The 17,754-nt window shown below is 43.3% G+C and overlaps 1 protein-coding gene across 1 annotated transcript in view; it reads left to right on the forward strand.

Annotated features, from left to right (window-relative positions):
- The first annotated feature begins 3,271 nt into the window (after positions 1-3,271).
- LOC136867448 (venom acid phosphatase Acph-1) overlaps positions 3,272-17,754 on the forward strand; it is a 171,744-nt gene continuing 157,261 nt past the window's right edge. Inside the window, exon 1 of the mRNA XM_067144655.2 lies at positions 3,272-3,390. Within this exon, the coding sequence (XP_067000756.2) occupies positions 3,298-3,390 (93 nt within the window). The 5' untranslated portion in view covers positions 3,272-3,297. The remainder of the gene's footprint in view (positions 3,391-17,754) is intronic.

Here is a 17,754-nt window from a genome sequence, read left to right on the forward strand (position 1 = left end):
CTAAGTTAGATGTTGATGAAGTGGTCGAGAGGCAAGAAAATCAGCAGTTTTTATACCCTCAGGGAAGGTTCTAGACCTTTTATGAATAATTAAGATACACCCACAGGTTTTTATTGGCTACAGTACACAGTTACACACAAAATCGAAGAAGAAACCTGCGATTGGTGGGAAATTAATTACAGAAATTCTGGATCGGCTAAGTTCAAAACTGGCGGAAAGAAAGATTAATCTTGCCAACCCACAAATCAAAGAACGAAATTTAGCAAGGACAAAAACTTACGAGTACCAAATTTCTTCAAGAAAGTTCCTTCACCTCGCACCAGGGTGCATGATCACAGTTTTTAGGCAGTGACATCTATGAGAGAATGTCCAAACTTCTTGATAAATAGTAAACAAAAACACGTCGAAATTCACACAGTGACATCTTCAGAGGAAAAGTTTAAGTAGATCCAGTTTTTTAAGTTCACAGTTTCTCCTGTAGAGGAGTACTTTAAGGCGGAAAATTCGAATGTGTGGCGTAGAGGTGTACCCCCCACCGGTACAATTATTATTATTATTATTATTATTATTATTATTATTATTATTATTATTATTATTATTATTATTATTATTTCTTAATTTTCAACGGCCGTAGTCGTGTTGAAACACCGGATCCCGTGAGATCTTCGAAGTTAAGCAACATTGGGCGTGGTCAAGATTTGGCAAAGTTGCCACGCGCTGTTGGTGAGGGTAAGGGAATGGAGGAGCGGAAAGGAACTGGCCACCCTACCCCACGTAAACTCCGGCTCAGGCACACCTTTGCGGAGGTTCAGACATGCCCTCGGGCAGAATACACCCTTAACTTACTTTTCTTAATCTGTGTACCCTCCAGGGTCGGCTTTTTCCACGGACTCCACGAGGGATGCCATCTCTACCGCTTCAAGGGCAGTGTCCTGGAGCACGAGATATTGAGTCCGGGGATACAACTGGGGAGGAGGACCAGTACCACGCCCAGGTGGGCCTCGTCTGGTATGTTGAATAGAGGATTTGTGGGGGGATGGAAATTTTGGAAGGAACAGGCAGGGAAGAGGAAAGGAGGCGGCCGTGGCCTTAAGTTAGGTACCATCCCGGCATTTGCCTGGAGGAGAAGTGGGAAACCCCGGAAAACCACTTCCAGGATGGCTGAGGTGGGAATCGAACCCACCTCTACTCAGTTGACCTTCCGAGGCAGAGTGGACTCAGTTCTAGCCTTCGTACCACTTTTCAAATTTCGTAGCGGAGCCGGGAATCGAACCCGGGCCCCCGGGGGTGGTAGCTAATCACGCTAACCACTACACCACAGAGGCGATTATTATTATTATTATTATTATTATTATTATTATTATTATTATTATTATTATTATTATTATTATTATTATTTCATTTACTTCACTCAAAAAGAGCTAATAAAATATAAAAACCCGAGTGAGGTGGCCATGTGATTAGGATAGCCTAGCTGTGAGTTTGCATTCGGGAGAAGGTGGGTTCGAATGCCACAGTCGGCAGTCCTAAATATGGTTTTTCATGATATCCAATTTTAATATCAGGTAATATCAGGCTATACCTTAATGAAAGCCACGGATGCTTGCTTCCTACTTCTAGCTCTTCCCTATCTCGCCGGCGCCATAAAACCTATCTGTGTCGGCGTGATGTCAAGCAAATTGTAAAAAAAAAAAAAAAAAAAAAAAAAGTACTGCTGGAAAAGAAATGTATTAAGGGGTAACAGAAGATTGTTTAAGAAGGTGGTACAAATAAAGAGACATAGAAAGACAAACAATAAGTAACGGCAAAAGAACGCTAGTAGAATTTTGTAAAATAATTGTGAATATGCCAATAAGAAACCAGGAATCAGGCATTAAAAAGAAAAAATAACGAAAATCAATGCATTTTATGTCATACACATAATTGGGGAAGTGACATATCTGCTAAAAGACTGTAAAGAAATGAGAATCATTCGAGAGAAAATAGATGGGAAAGAGATTGGTAATATGAAAATGAACCTGAACTTTACACATTTGCCAAGCTATTAAATAGAGAATGGAAGAAACCAGGAAGAATTTTTTTTAAAAAAGCCCAAGGCGCAACAGCTCTGTTGGGCCATGGCCTACCAAGTGACCGCTGCTCAGTCGGAGGGCCTGCAGATTACGAGGTGTCGTGTGGTCAGCACGATGAATCCTCCCGGCCGTTATTCATGGCTTTCTAGACCGGGGCCTCTATCTCACTGTCAGATAGCTCCTCAATTGTAATCGCGTAGGTTGAGTGGACCTCAAATCAGCCTTCAGATCCTGACCTGGTCAGGAATCGAATCCAGGGACTCCAGGTAAGAGGCAGGCACGCTACCCGTACACCGCGGGACTGGCTGAAGAACATCAAAATTGTGTAACATCATAAGAAGAATATGGGGGAAAGAAACAGAGAAAATGCATGTAGTTGTGGAGGAGGAATTCTTAACTGTATAACCTAGTTAAAGTCTACCGGGCTGAGCGGCTCAGACGGTTGAGGCGCTGGCCTTCTGACCCCAACTCTCTCCCCTGATGGTGTCATCCGTGACTGCGAGCTTAGAGCATTAATTAATTCATTCACTACAGTCCTGATGGGCCTTTCTGCTCAGTCCAAAGATCTTCAGATTACGAAGTGATGCATGGTCAGCGCAACGAATCCTTTCGGCCGTTGTTTTTTGTCTTCTAGATCGGGTTCTCTATGTCACCGTCTGTTAGCTCCTGAATTGTTTTCAGACAGGCTGAGTAGACCTCAGTTCGAGATTAAAAAATCCTTGCTTTGGCCGGGAATCTAATCCGTGGCCTCCCAGTAACAGATATACTCTCAACCCCTAGACCACGAGGTAGGCTAAATGACTCTCACAACCTTCGGCTCACTGCAAGATAACTTACATGTATCGTGTTTTTCCTTCCAGTACTGTGCAGAAACACGACTTCTGTGAAATAACTTCACCTTGGTTTTAGATATTATCGCGGAATAAGTAGAAAATTCTTGTCTGCAATCAAACGCGATTAACCGCTGATAACTGATAACACGAGGCCTTAACCTTATTCCCAGAGTCCAATCCACCCGCTCCGCGTCCTTTGCTTTCAAATATTAGCAACATACAAAACGTAAAATTGAAGAAGAAAGCTCCACATATTCGTCACGTGAACAAGTTCGTGAAATTTAGTTCCGCGTGTTCGTGCTGACTCGTATGTTGTCGACAGTAATCGCTCGGCTCATCTTCCGCGCCACACTACTATATAACAGTGACAATGGCAGTAACTAAGCAGTACAATGCGCACCTGGAGTATACTGTGCGTCGCAGTCCTGGTTTGTCGCACGGTGCTGACAGAGGAAGTGGGGACTGAACTCAAACTCCTCCATGTGGTGAGTAAACCTCATCTGACGTTCTATAAACCATGTGATTGTGCTGCATTGCACAACAATTGTTTGTACGAGCTTTATGTAGCTAGGATACGGTTTTTTAAAATTATAATTAAGAAATTCGCGAAGGCTTACGTTTGCTGGTTATTATAAGAAATGCGAGTTATAATTACAAGGATAATAATGCAATCCTATTGGCTTCTGAATCTGTTCAAGATCTGGTGCCAATTTCCATCGTAATAGAGTAGTTTCAATTTGAACATGTGACTTAATGATGTGCCTTAGAGATTAGGTTAATGTGCCCTTATTTTAGCGTCTAGATTACATTCGTCCGCCTCTGTGGTGTAGTGGTTAGTGTGATTAGCTGCCACCCCCGGAGGCCCGGGTTCGATTCCTGGCTCTGCCACGAAATTCGAAAAGTGGTACGAGGGCTGAAACGGGGTCCACTCAGTCTCGGGAGGTCAACTGAGTAGAGGTGGGTTCGATTCCCACCTCAGTCATCCTGGAAGTGGTTTTCCGTGGTTTCCCACTTCTCTTCCAGGCAAATGCCGGGATGTTACCTAACTTAAGGCCATGGCCGCTTCCTTCCCTCTTCCTTGTCTATCCCTTCCAATCTTCCTATCCCGCCGCAAGGCCCCTGTTCAGCATAGCAGGTGAGGCCGCCTGGGCGAAGTACTGGTCATCCTCCCCAGTTGTATCCCCCGACCCAGAGTCTGAAGCTCCAGGACACTGCCCTTGACGCGGTAGAGGTGGGATCCCTCGGTGAGTCCGAGGAAAAAGCCAACCCTGGAGGGTAAGCAGATTAAGAAAGAAAGAAAGGTACATTAGGGTCATACATTTCAGAAGATGTTATGAATGAGTTACTTAGCACCAGGATTTTCTGAACAGATGATGTATAACGGATTTGCGAGTTCCTCATTACAACAGTTCAGGTGACATTCATGATCAAATATTCTTCTTCTAAATGTGGTACAGTCAAACTGTAAATGGTCCGCCGTTTGAGAATATCCAGAAAAGCACAGATAGTTGTATGCAGTCTTCTTCTTAATTTCACACACCTGTAGGGTCACCGGTGCAAACTGTGTCGTGCATGTGTGGATTTGGCCCTGTTTTACAGCCGGATGCCCTCCCGACGCAACCCTATATGGAGGGACGTAATCGCTATTGCGTGTTTCTGTGGTGGTTGGTAGTGTAGTGTGTAGTTTGAATATGAAGAGGAAAATGTTGGGAAAAACACCCGAACCAGAATATTTAATTAGACGCGATTAAAATCCCCGACTCGGCCGGGAATTGAACCCGGGACCCTCTGAACAGAAGGACAGTACGCTGTCACTCAGCCAAGGAGTCGGACTGTAGTATTGTTATTTCTGCTCCTGTCAGAGATGTACTCAGTGTACACAGTTACACCAGGCCTATATAGATTTAGACAATAGTAAGTAATGAAATAAAGTATTATCGATTCAAAGGATTTTAGCCGAAACTTCGGATTCGCCAATATCATGAGCTTTCGGAACAGTTAGATAGAGTAGAGCCGGTTAATCATGACACGTGCACGATGAGTCGCGGCAAAAGTCCTACGGTACTTGAACAGGTTATTCTTGTTACTGACCACTCCAGTACGAAGACGATTCAAATCAAAACTCGTAAGGTGGATTCTTGGTCGCAAGGAGGTAGTTTGTGAACAAGTAAAAAACAACAAAAATTAATAATACTCCATAACGTCAGCCTCTGTGGTTTAGTGGCTAGTGTGATTAGCTGTGACCACTGGAAGCCCGGGTTCGATTCCCGACTCTGCCACGAAATTTGAAAAGTGGGCTGGAACGGGGTCCACTCAGTCTCGGGAGGTCAACTGAGTAGAGGGGGTTCGATTCCCTTCTCAGCCATCCTCGAAGTGGTTTTCCGTGGTTTCCAACTTCTTCTCCATGCAAATGCCGGGATGGTAACTAACTTAAGGCCACGGCCGGTTCCTTCCCTCTTCCTTGTCTGTCCCTTGCAATCTTCTCATCCCCCACAAGGCCCCTGTTCAGCATAGCAGGTGAGGCCACCTGGGCGATCTACTGGCCATCTTCCCCAGTTGTATCCCCTGACCGAACGTCTCACGCTCCAGGACACTACCCTTGAGGCGGTAGAGGTGAGGTCCCTCGCTGAGTCCGAGGGAGAAACCAACCCTGGAAGGTAAACAGGTTAATAATAATAATAATAATAATAATAATAATAATAATCTTATTGATTTTACGTCGGCTCGGATGGTGTTAAACAGGGTTGTCAGATATATGAAATCAAAATACGCGATCGAGGAAATCAACGGGCTCGTATTCTGCAAGTTATACATTTTGTTTCAAAATGATAATCTTATTATTATGTTGACATCATAGTGCAGTTTATTAATGCATGCCTTAACATTTATACACAGACTGAAACGTGCAGTACCGAGCAAGCTGGCCGCGCGGTTTGGGTCCTGTAGCTATCAACTTGTATTCGGGAGACGATGGGTTCGAACTCCACTGTCGGCAGCCCTAAAGATGATTTTCGGTGATTTCCCATTTTACACTAGAAAAATGCTGCGGCTGTAGCCTGCTTTTTTAAAAAAATTATTTGGCTTTAGATCAGTTACAGTCCAAACAGCCAGCTGGATTTAGCTTGCCTTAATGCTACGGTCGATTCCAATTTCTATCCCATCGCCACCGTCAGACCTGCATTTGTCGGTGCGACGTAAAACAAATAGAAAAAGGAATTCGTTTATTTAATTATTCATACCAGTTCTTTCAATTTCAATATATTTTCAATTCTTTGTTGCTAACAGTATTTTTTTTTGTCATTCTTAGCAATTTCATTAAACTGCCCGCATGACATTGAAGCCATATTTACAGAAATGAACAGAACATAATATTTCTCAAAGCTGACAATTCACACGAACATGCGGTGAACTCGGACTACCTCACGTAGCTGTCCGCTATTACGCGCCTTATTCGCGAAGATGGACAACCCGAGAACTGCAAACAATAAAATAAAAATTAAAAAACTTTAAAAATCTACGAACTCACGCCAGTTAAAGAAACCAAGAGTGAAGAAACCTACCCTTTTCAAAAGAAAGAAGAAAAGTTCTTGGCCGGGCTGAGTGGCTCAGTCGGTTGAGGCGCTGGCCTTCTGACCCCAACTTGGCAGGTTCGATCCTGGCTCAGTCCGGTGGTATTTGAAGGTGCTCAAATACGTCAGCCTCGTGTCGGTAGATTTACTGGCACGTAAAAGAACTCCTGCGGGACAAAATTCCGGCACCTCGGCGTCTCCGAAAACCGTAAAAGAGTAGTTAGTGGGACGTAAAACAAATAGCATTATTTATTATTAAAAGCTCTTGGCACTTATCAGAGGTGGAAATACTGGCGTATTTCTCTCGAGGTTAAAAATACGGGACATCTGACCGGGACGCGGGACATTTAATACGAATGTGGTAGTCTCATAAAATGCGGGACGTACTGCAACCCTGATCTATATCGGAGCGACGCAAAAAAAAAAAAAAGCGCAATCTGTCATGTGAGGGTCATTCATGCATTTTCTTCCGAGTCGCACGAGTAGTAAATAATGCAAATGTTGGTCATTCATTTTTTTCTGAATCTTTGATTAGGTTTGGGATATTTTTGTTGACTTTAATATCGTGGTGCTATGATATTATTACTAAAATATTCTCTTTTCAGAACTGAAATATATCTCTTTTTTTAATTACAATTTGCTATACGCCGCACCGGCATAGATAGGTCTTATGGCGACGATGGAATAGGAAAGGAATAGAAGTGGGAAGAAAGCGATCGTGGCATTAAAGTAGAGTCCCAGCGTATGCCTGCTGTGAAAATGGGAAACTACGGAATACCATCTTGAGGGCAGCCGACAGTGGGGTTCGAACCCACTATATCCTGAAACCAAGCTGATAGCTAGGTGATGCAAACCACCCAGCTACTTGCTCGGTTATATCATTTGTATTTTTAAGCGATAGCTATGTATTTCGAGCACACTATCTCTTTCTTTATTACGGTCGATAACCTCTTTGAGTGGGTACTGAAAACAACAGAAGCACCAAAACTGGTTATATCTTAAAGTATGACCTACATTTTTAATTTTCCTCTTTTCCATCGCCCTTCTCCACTGCTGAAGTTAGCCAAGTAGATCGCTAGGCGTTGTTGCTAAATCTTCTCTTGGCTTAAGATCGGCTTGATAGCCATAGCTTCAAATACAAACATATCGTGCCGGTAGCGGTGCTATAGCGCGATTCTGTCAGCTTGGAGCTGCGTGTTCAAATCCCTCCCACGGCAAAGGTTCGATTAGTGCTCTCAAGCCTGCCTTCAGACCGCTGTCACCATAGCAGGCGAGGCCGCCTCGGCGACTCCCCAGCTGATAAAATGATAACGGCGCGAGATATCAAATTATTTTTCCAAATTATTTATCAGTGTGACCAACCGTCTAACACTCATATACACTGTTCAAGTTGTTTTCGACCACCCTGTATTTTACTTGTTGATAGCTTTCCCGCTGGTACGCATGTGGAATTTTTGATATAAGTCACATCCGTCCGCCTCTGTGGTGCAGTGGTTAGCGTGATTAGCTGCCACTCCTGAAGGCCCGGGTTCGATTCCCGGCTCTGCCACGAAATTTGAAGAGTGGTACGAAGGCTGGAACGGGGTCCACTCAGCCTCGTGAGGTCACCTGAGTAGAGGTGGGTTCAATTCCCACCTCAGCCATCCTGGAAGTGTTTTTCTGTGGTTTCCCACTTCTCCTCCAGGCAATTGACGAGATAGTACCTAACTTAAGGCCACGGTCGCTTCCCATCCTGGAAGTTGTTTTCCGTGATTTCCCACTTCTCCTCCAGGCAAGGGCACGGCTGCTTCCCTCTTCCCATCCCCCCACAAGACCGCTGTTCAGCATAGCAGGTGAGGCCGCCTGGGCGAGGTACAGGTTCCCCTCTCCAGTTGTATACCCTGACGGAAAATCTCACGCTCCAGGACCCTTGAGGCGGTAGAGTTGCTGAGTCCGAGGGAAAAACCAAACCTAGAGTCTAAACAAATTAAGAAAGAAAGAAAGAAAGAAAGAAAGAAAGAAAGAAAGAATTAGTCACATCCCTGTGGTTCGGATTCCATGTAAACCTAGATTTTTTCTGCTGGTTTAACGTCACACTAACACACTGGAGGTATTTAGTGACGAAAAGATGAGAAAGGGCTGGGGTTTGGAAGGTAGCGGTTGTGACTTGAATTAAGGCATATCCCCAGGAATTTTCTGGAAATAGAAGCCACGGGAGACCATCTTCAGGACAGCCGACGGTGCGATTTGAACCTACCATCTCCCGAATGCAAGCTCGCAGTTCCGCAACACTGACCGCACGGCCAACTCGCTTGGTCAGTAGAGATCTCATAAATATGACCACGATATCAAAGGTCACATGAAACAACTATTTGTCTTGCTTTTTTAATGCTTTCTTGACTAGGGTTATCCTTCTTATTCTGTTGTCTTCTAAGGCTTCTCAGATAACAAAAAAGTTACGATTTGCTTTTCGTCGCACCGACATAGACAGGTCTTTATGGCGACGATGGGGTAGGAAAGTGCTAGGAGTGGGAAGGAAGCAGCTGTGGCCTTAACCCATTTGTACCCAACTTATTTCATTTGAGAATTTTTAACACACTTATTTTTCAACTAGTTAATCTCAATATAAAAAACAGGTATTTGCGATATTAGTCCATTATGAGGTCATTGACCTTGTATTTGAGCATGTTCCATTATTGGAACAGCGGGCCCAGGAGGGTGACGTGATCTCTTCTGTTCACTGGATTACCGATCTGAACTTTTTGTGGAAAACAGTGACGGGGTTTCTAATTTTTTAAAAGAAACACAAGTTAGGAAACAATATTTTATACAATTCTAGCAAAAAATGTAAATAGACAGATTACAGTTACATTCTACAGTGGTCACTAATACGAAAACACAAAAGCCAACCAGCTTTTGAAAAAAGATCAAATATCACATTGTATCTGACAGTCTACTTTTGATGGAATGGAACAAAGCAGTATGCATGTAAGGAGACGTTGCACTTTGCACACTTCATGGTGGAGTTGTTCTTGCACTGGCCGCATCGAGATTGCTTCTCGGACTCTATGATGAGGTGTCCCTTCGCTAGTGACCCTTTTGTCTACAGCCCGTACCTGCTGATTAGAAAGTGGTCTGCCAATAATTGATCTTTGCTTGTATTTCTGCAAGTAAGTCTTTGTTATGCGGCGGGTAAATGTAAGAAAATCTAAAGGCTCAGATTTTTAAGAAGGTGTCCAACGATATAAAAGCCAGGCATTATTTACTGAAGCAATGAGAGGAAATGCAATGAGCTGCCAGTAGCACTTCTTTCCCCGTATATTCACTCTCAGCTTAGACACATTTCTATCCATACGGTCTCAGCCTTCCATATACTGATTGTAGAACGACACACTTTTCGGCTGTTCTGTTTCAATGGTTCTTTTTTTTCAACGTTGCTCCCATCTCTTTGCTTTTCCTAGAGAAGACATTTCAGCTTGTGTGGACGCAACAGTTACAACAGGGTTGTCGTTGTACTGAACAAGAGTGATGCCAGAATGGCTATCAGTCAGTGGTGGGGGGCTCTTAGGAGCACAGGAGCACGTGAACACCCAGTTTTAATACAACTTTACGCATTCATGGATAATTTAAAACTTTCCTTTCTTTCGACCTGATTTCAACAATCGATCGAAAGCATTCGACTTATATCGAAGCTCCGTTACACCGACAGTTGTTCGTTTTGACTGACAGTGCAGCGAGCACACTGGGTAATGCGCTATTGTGCTGAAGACTATACGCATGCGCAAAGCAGATGACGTCATGGTTTATGCACTGATATTCCCATTAGCGAGGAGCACGGTAAGGTACGTGCTTTGCCGTCTTGAGCAATCCTCAAACCAGTGGCAGTATTACAGTTGACCACAAGAGTCCGCCTCCTCCCCTATTACTGTTAGCCACAGCCCCGCAGGAGATACTATTGCATTACATTACCGGCAGATTTCGCTAGTAATTCTGAATAGGCATTTTCTAGCTCGTGAACAGATGTTCGCAATTGCGGGAAGAAGTTTGCTTTACCTTGTGACTGGAAAATCTTTTCAATTGAAATTTATTTGAGTGTTGTATTGTTTTGCTTCTCTGTTTGTATGGTTTGTAACCATGGTATTCTTTGTGTAAGAGGAAATGAATTCAGTTCAGTTAATTTTAACCAGCGAAATATTAACCGTCCGCCTCTGTGGTGTAGGCCCTAGTGGTTAGTGTGATTAGCTGTTACCGCCGGAGGCCCGGTTCGATTCCCGGCTCTGCCACGAAATTTGAAGAGTGGTACGAGAGCTGGAACTGGGTCCACTCAGCTTCTGGAGGTCAACTGAGTAGTGGTGGGTTCGATTCCCACCTCAGCCATCCTCAAAGTGGTTTTCCACTTCTTCTCCAGGCAAATGCCGGGATGGTACCTAACTTAAGGCCATGGCCGCTTCTTTCCGTCTTCCTTGTCTATCCCTTCCAATTTTCCCATCGCCGACCAAGGCCCCTGTTCAGCATAGTAGGTGAGGCCACCTGGGCGAGGTACTGGTCATCCTCCCCAGTTGTATCTCCCGACCTAATGTCTCACGCTCCAGAACACTGCCCTTGAAGGCGGTAGAGGTGGGATCGCTCGCTGAATCCGAAGGAAAAACCAACCCTGGAGGGCAAGCAGATTAAGAAAGAAATATTAACCTATCAGGGTAAGTTAGAAATTATAAGGCTTGGGCCGGTCAGACCAGATTTGATTATTGAGAACCTTACAAAAACTGACAAACGCGACTATAGGCGTAAGTTTAAGACAGAAATGTACGAAACATGCAAGTGGCTCTGTGGATGGTGGTCTAGGAGTGCGCCTTTTTGTTTGCCCTGTTTATTGTTCAACAAAGAAAGAAGTGTGTGGAATTTAGCTGGATGCACAGACCTTGCTCATTTGAGTGCAAAAATAAATTAACATGAAAAGTTTCATGCACACAAAAACGCGAGTATTGAATTCCCTATGCTAGTGCTGTCTGTAATTTCCAAGACGAGAAAAAAATAACATGTGATAGAGCAGAACCCTGATTAACAGAGATAATGTGGAGACTATTGCGGTCAATTCGGAAACAATTATTAAAAAAAAAATCGACCGGTAAATGCGGCGCACATTATTTCCATGCTTCTCGTCGTACCTAGGTGAACTTCGTGCTATTTAAAAACCAAGAATAGTGCTCGCATCCTTCAATATCCGCAGTGTACTAAATTTATTATGAATTTTACTTTTGTTCTACACTAACAGATTAGTCTAGTATAAAATTTATCCTCGGTTACAGGGATTCTACTGAAATCTCTCTATTAAATATAAATATAAATAATAATGACTAATGGAATTTGGGAGCCATAAATATACAAATAAATAATTCTTAAACTTTGCCGGCTGTTGAAACTCATCTTCAGGGTCGTTGCCTTGTGACAAGGAGATCTGAATCACTTGATACCTAAAAAATTAATATTGGAAAAGGAGTCCATCTGGTAATTTCCCCCACCCATAGAAATTAAACAGAATATATATTAATCTCATACAATATACTTACCACGAACCTGCTACGCAGGCGTAGCAGGGGGAGAGGTGATACTCCCACGTGGCGCGTCCCAGGTGGCGGATAGGGGGGTCCTAACCGGCTTGCCGGCGGACTTGAGGGAAATAAAATACCTTTCGCGGACCAAACACACCCCCCCTGTGGGTGGGGGAGGCTGACGAATAATACACCCACGGTATCCCCTGCCTGTCGTGCGAGGCGACTAAAAGGGGCGACCAAGGGATGAATGAATTAGAACCATGCCACTACTTTTGATTCGTACCATCATGCGGGGAACACCATGGGTTGCATGTACTTGCGAGTAGTATCACTAGCATGGTACGAAATATGTTTGTGATTCGTTGCAGTAAAAAGCCTGGCCTGGTGGATTCCAGTACCCGTGCTTTGTACCCATGTGGGCAACACCGCGGGTCTGGGCGTAGCCTGTGAGTTGTACCACTATATGTGCGACACCGTGGGTCTGCGTTGCCTGTGATTAGTACTCACTATGTGCGGAACACCACGGGGCCCTTGGGACCGGCACCCGTGACTAGTACCCTAGGTGCGGAAACTCATCGGTTTGCGTTGGCTGTAAGTGACGCCATTGTGTGCGAAACACCATAGGTCTGCGTTACCTGTACGAAGTACAATGCTTGTGAGTAGTACCATCTTTTGTGGAACACCGTGAGTCTTCGCTACTTCTGATTAATACCCCAACATGACACATACCATGGTTCTATTTTACTCGCGACATGTACCATTCTGTGGGGCCTTAGACGTGGATTTTGCACCCCCTTTAGACACCAAGCATCATTGTGCTTTATAAGTGATACCTTGGTCGGTTTTACTGTTATTTTCGTTCTCTATTGAATCCGATTCACTGTATTTTTTGTTTGTTTTGTGTTTTGTTGGGTTCCTGTCCATCCATTCATTCATGACATTTTTTTTATTTTTATTTTGGTCAGTGGATGCCTTTGTAATTTTTGTTCTTTCATTTCGTACCATTAGGGGCCGATGACCTCGATGTTAGGCCCCTTTAAACAACAAGCATCATCATCATCAATATACTTAGTCAATTAAACCTGTATTTACGTAGAAATCCGAGCAGAGCTCGTCGTGATACACCCTTGAACATATATAACAAAATAAAGAGAATATTGATATAAATAATAAATGTCTTAATTTATGAAATAACTCTCTCTCAATAACTGGTACTCAGTTTATTCCGCAACGCAAAATATTCACACGCAGTCATGACTCATTTTTCAAGAATGGACTCCACTTTGCTGATGGCGTTGGTATAGTTTGAAAAGGCCCAACACGTTACCTTACGTAGACTCTCCGTAGAATTATATATGGCTAACATTCATAACCATAGAATGTTGTTACACTCCAGCATCTTTCTCCCTGGTTCCTTCAACAGCAGATCTCGAACTCCCAACATGGCATGGGACATCTTCCCACAACTCGTACAAAACACCTCTCCGATTACCACCAGTATCACATCTGCACACTGCAAGCTGCAACTTCCAACTCTCGACGCGTGCTTGCACCACACTAGCCCAAGCCAACACAACAGCATCTTAAAATAGCCCAATTCCTGGAATTTTCCACCTCAGCTCCGTCAACACGTAAACCCCCGCTCGGAGACTCGTCACGTACACAACCGGGAGATAAACTGAGTGATCGAAACACACTAGTCCCAAATAAAATATAGAGAGTATCCATAATAACGAGAGTTCCAAAAAGAGTTACTAAGCCGCGACGGCTAAATACACACATAAATGAAATATACACATGAATAAATAATAATAATAATAATAATAATAATAATAATAATGACAATAATAATAATAATAATAATAATATCTGACCGGGGTTTGTTAGGTTACAATACTCCCCCTTTGTTTTCCAACAGATGCAAATGTTGGCAAAACAACACAAATCAGGTGGCTGATGGCCCAAGGACAGCTCCTCAAACTACCCATAAAATATACAATATACAACATTAGGGATCCCGATGGTATCTCCTCAAATTGAACACATTATAAGTTCCAATACATTTCCTATTAGCATCAATTAAGGAATATGCACACCTCCCTATCCTTCTCGCAACAATAAAAGGACCCTTAAACAATTGAAAAAACTTAGACATGGTCTTATCCTCAGCGTTAGATGGGTGAGGCACTCGCAACAATACTTCATCTCCTACCTCTAAACTATCAGAGCACCTATTCTGAACTATCCTAGCACGTTTCTGACCAGACTTAACCAGCTTCTCCCTAGCAAGCTGTACAAATAGATCCTGAGGAACCTCCTCCACGCTCTCCAACCACAATATCTTGGCCAACTCAAAATCAGGCTTTCTCCCAAAGTGCACCTCAATGGGTGTAAGACCAGTACTCTCATGTCTTGTGACATTGAGCCAATTTTCCATCCTACTTAAATGTTCATACCAAGAGCTATGATTATGACTTACATAGGTCCTAAACATCCGTCCAAGTTCCCTCATGACTCTCTCAGACATGTTTCCACAAGGAAACCTTATAGACGAATATGTTACCTGAATACCTCTGTCCTGTAGAGTCTTCTTCCAGATGTTCGAAGTGAACTGTGAGCCGTGATCGGATAGGATCCTCCTAGAGTTACCGAATTCCTCGCAATACTTACTCACTGCATTGGCACATCCTCTAGCAGAAGCCTTCCGAAGTGGGTATAATTTAACAAATTTAGAGAACGAGTCAAGTATTACAAATATATATCGGTAGCCATACCTAGACTTAACCAACGGTCCATAGATGTCCACACACAGTAACTCACCTATATCCTCGGTTATCACAGCCTGCCTCGGCCCGTGCATATACCTATTTGGGTGTTTACACTTCTGACACACATCGCAAGTAGCCAAAGTCTGACGGACTTGTCTACCCATATTGCGCCACACAAAGTGATACTGAATTGCACATAATACCTTCTCCGCACCAAAGTGACCTAATTACTTATGGAAATACCAAATCATGTCTTTCCGCAAGGCTTGAGGCACTACAACCCTCCATACATCCTTATGACATATGCGAGCTACTAAACCACTCAGAAGTTTATACCTCATATTCCCTTTTTCCACAATAGTGTCAGGCTCAGCAGCCTCTAACTCAAATAAAATATCACACAACTCCTCATCCTGTCCCTGTTCCAATTTCATCTTCGAGAGTTTCCTTCTCTCCTCTCTACACTCGTCATACTTACCAGCACATACCAAGATATTCTCACTAAAATCAGTGCTGACCTCATCAGCTGTCACAGAAATATTCCGACTCATATAGTCAGCTAACACATTATCAGTACCCTTAACATGAACAACTTTAGGGTCATACTCCTGTATCGCCAGAATCCAGCGTGACATCCTGTTGGAGGTTAACTTACACGTTTTCATAAAGACAAGAGCATTATGATCTGTATGGATCTCAAAAGAATGGCCTAAAATGTAAATGCGGAATTTCTCTAAAGAATAAACAATCGCTAAAAGTTCCTGTTCGCTCGTAGTATACCGCCGTTCCGCTGTGCTAAGTCCTCGACTTGCCAGGGAAACAATGCCTAGATTACCTTGTTCATCACGCTGACAGAGAGCACCAGCTATACCTGAATTAGACGCATCCGTCATTACAATATAAGGCTTCTCAGTACATGGAAATTTCAGCGTGACAGCTTGGCGGAATCCACTTTTCAGGCGCTCAAATGCCTCATTGAGGTCATGGTTCCATCTCCATTTCGCATTCTTTACTAATAACTCGCGGAAAGGTTCAATTAAAGAAGAGTATCTGATTACAAAGCGCCTGAAATAATTGCAGAGACCTAAAAAGGACCTTAACTGCTTCGCATTGCGTGGGGTGCTAGCATTGAAGATGCTGTCCAGTTTCTCCCCCTGTGGTGTGACCCTGTTCCGATTGATGGTGTGCCCCAGAAAACTAATTTGATGCGTTGCGAAATTAGATTTAGATAGCTTCAAAGTGAAGCCCGCTTCCCTTAATTTTGTAAAAACACTCCGTAAGTGTGTCATGTGTTCAGAAAATGTACGAGATGCAAGGACCAAGTCGTCAATATAACACGTAGTGAATTCCTCTGTGTCCGGCCCTAGTGCAATAGATAGGGCTCTAATAAGCCCTGATGACGACGTCTTGGTTCCGAAAGGAATTCTGGTGAATTGAAACAACCTGTTCTTATAGAGAAAAGCAGTAAAAGGCCGGTCCTCCACCCGTAATGGTACCTGCCAGAAACTACTACGCAAGTCAACCGCAGTAAACCAATGACAACCTTCAAATCTCTGAACTAAACTCTCAATATTCTCAGGCCTCTGCTGATCCTCAGCTATCCGACGGTTCATAAGCCTAGCATCTAAACACAGTCTCACAGACCCATCCTTCTTGCCAATAACAACCAAAGGATTAACGTACTTGCTACAGGAAGGCTCAATAATCTTACCTGTAAGCATATTATGTATCACTTCCTGTACCGCCTGAGCATGAGCATGAGGAATCGGATATCTAGGACTATTAAAACTAGACCTATCTAAAATATCAAATGAGTGTTCGTACACAGTAGTACACCCTAATTCACCAGAGAACACCTCCTTGTTCTCCATCAAAACATTCAAAAGTTCCCTCTTCTGCTGCTCCTCCAGGCATGTCTGTCGCACCGCTTTCTCCACCTCACTGACCAAATCCTGACTTTCCGATACCATACTGTCATTAATTCTGATACTTGCATTATTAACTTTAACATCGACTTCATCCTCAACAATTTCCTCAATAACCTGAATATGACTACAATGAAGCACAAAACTACTCCTATTCACCTGATAATTAAGCTTAATCGGTTTACGTTCTTCACCAACAAGAAATTTCAAAACAGCAGTATCATAGTCAATCACACACTTGGTTTCAGATAGCCAGTCATTCCCCAGTATAACGGAATATACCAGATTAGGCACAACAAGACAACATTGCAACATGGTCTGACCACCAACCTCAATAGGAACAATAACCTGACTACGAATACGATTACTCTTAGCACCAGCTGCTGTGATAATAAATGTGTTCCTCACAGGAATCTCCTCAATAATCTCACCTCTACGACGAGCTTCCTCACAAAATTTAAAATTTACACAAGACTTATGACTCCCCGAGTCTACAAGCAATTTCTCCTTCACACCCCATATGGTAGCCTCCATAGCTGGGTTGATCAATAATTCAGACGAACCACCTTCCTTAGCACTATCCTGGTCACACAACAAATCCTTACCAACATCAATCTCAAAAGCCTCCCTGATAACATGGATTTGCACATCAAGTGGGGATCTCCTAACGGACCTATTTAGGACATCCCGTTGGAGTTTAAATTCTGATTCTGCTGATTACCACTATTATTACCTCTCTCATCCCTTCTCCCCCTATCATTCAAATCCCTAGACTGATTACTAGAATTAAAATTCCTACTATCTTGATTCCTGAAATTAATCCTGGTTTCTTCCTGCCTATTCCCATTACCCTGATCCCTTCTGCTATAGTCATGCCCATTCCTACGATTACTTTCAAATGCTACTCCTCTCCTGTGATTATTTTCCCCCACACTCCTATGTCCTACCTGCCTACCCAAAGAATCGAAACGTTGCAACAGCCCTTCCATTCCCTTAATGGTCTTAACCTGCTGGATGCACATGGCCAACTGAATATCTTCATTAAAATGTCTAGCC

The sequence above is a fragment of the Anabrus simplex genome, chromosome 3, assembly GCF_040414725.1.
Source record: "Anabrus simplex isolate iqAnaSimp1 chromosome 3, ASM4041472v1, whole genome shotgun sequence".
NCBI lineage: Eukaryota > Metazoa > Arthropoda > Insecta > Orthoptera > Tettigoniidae > Anabrus > Anabrus simplex.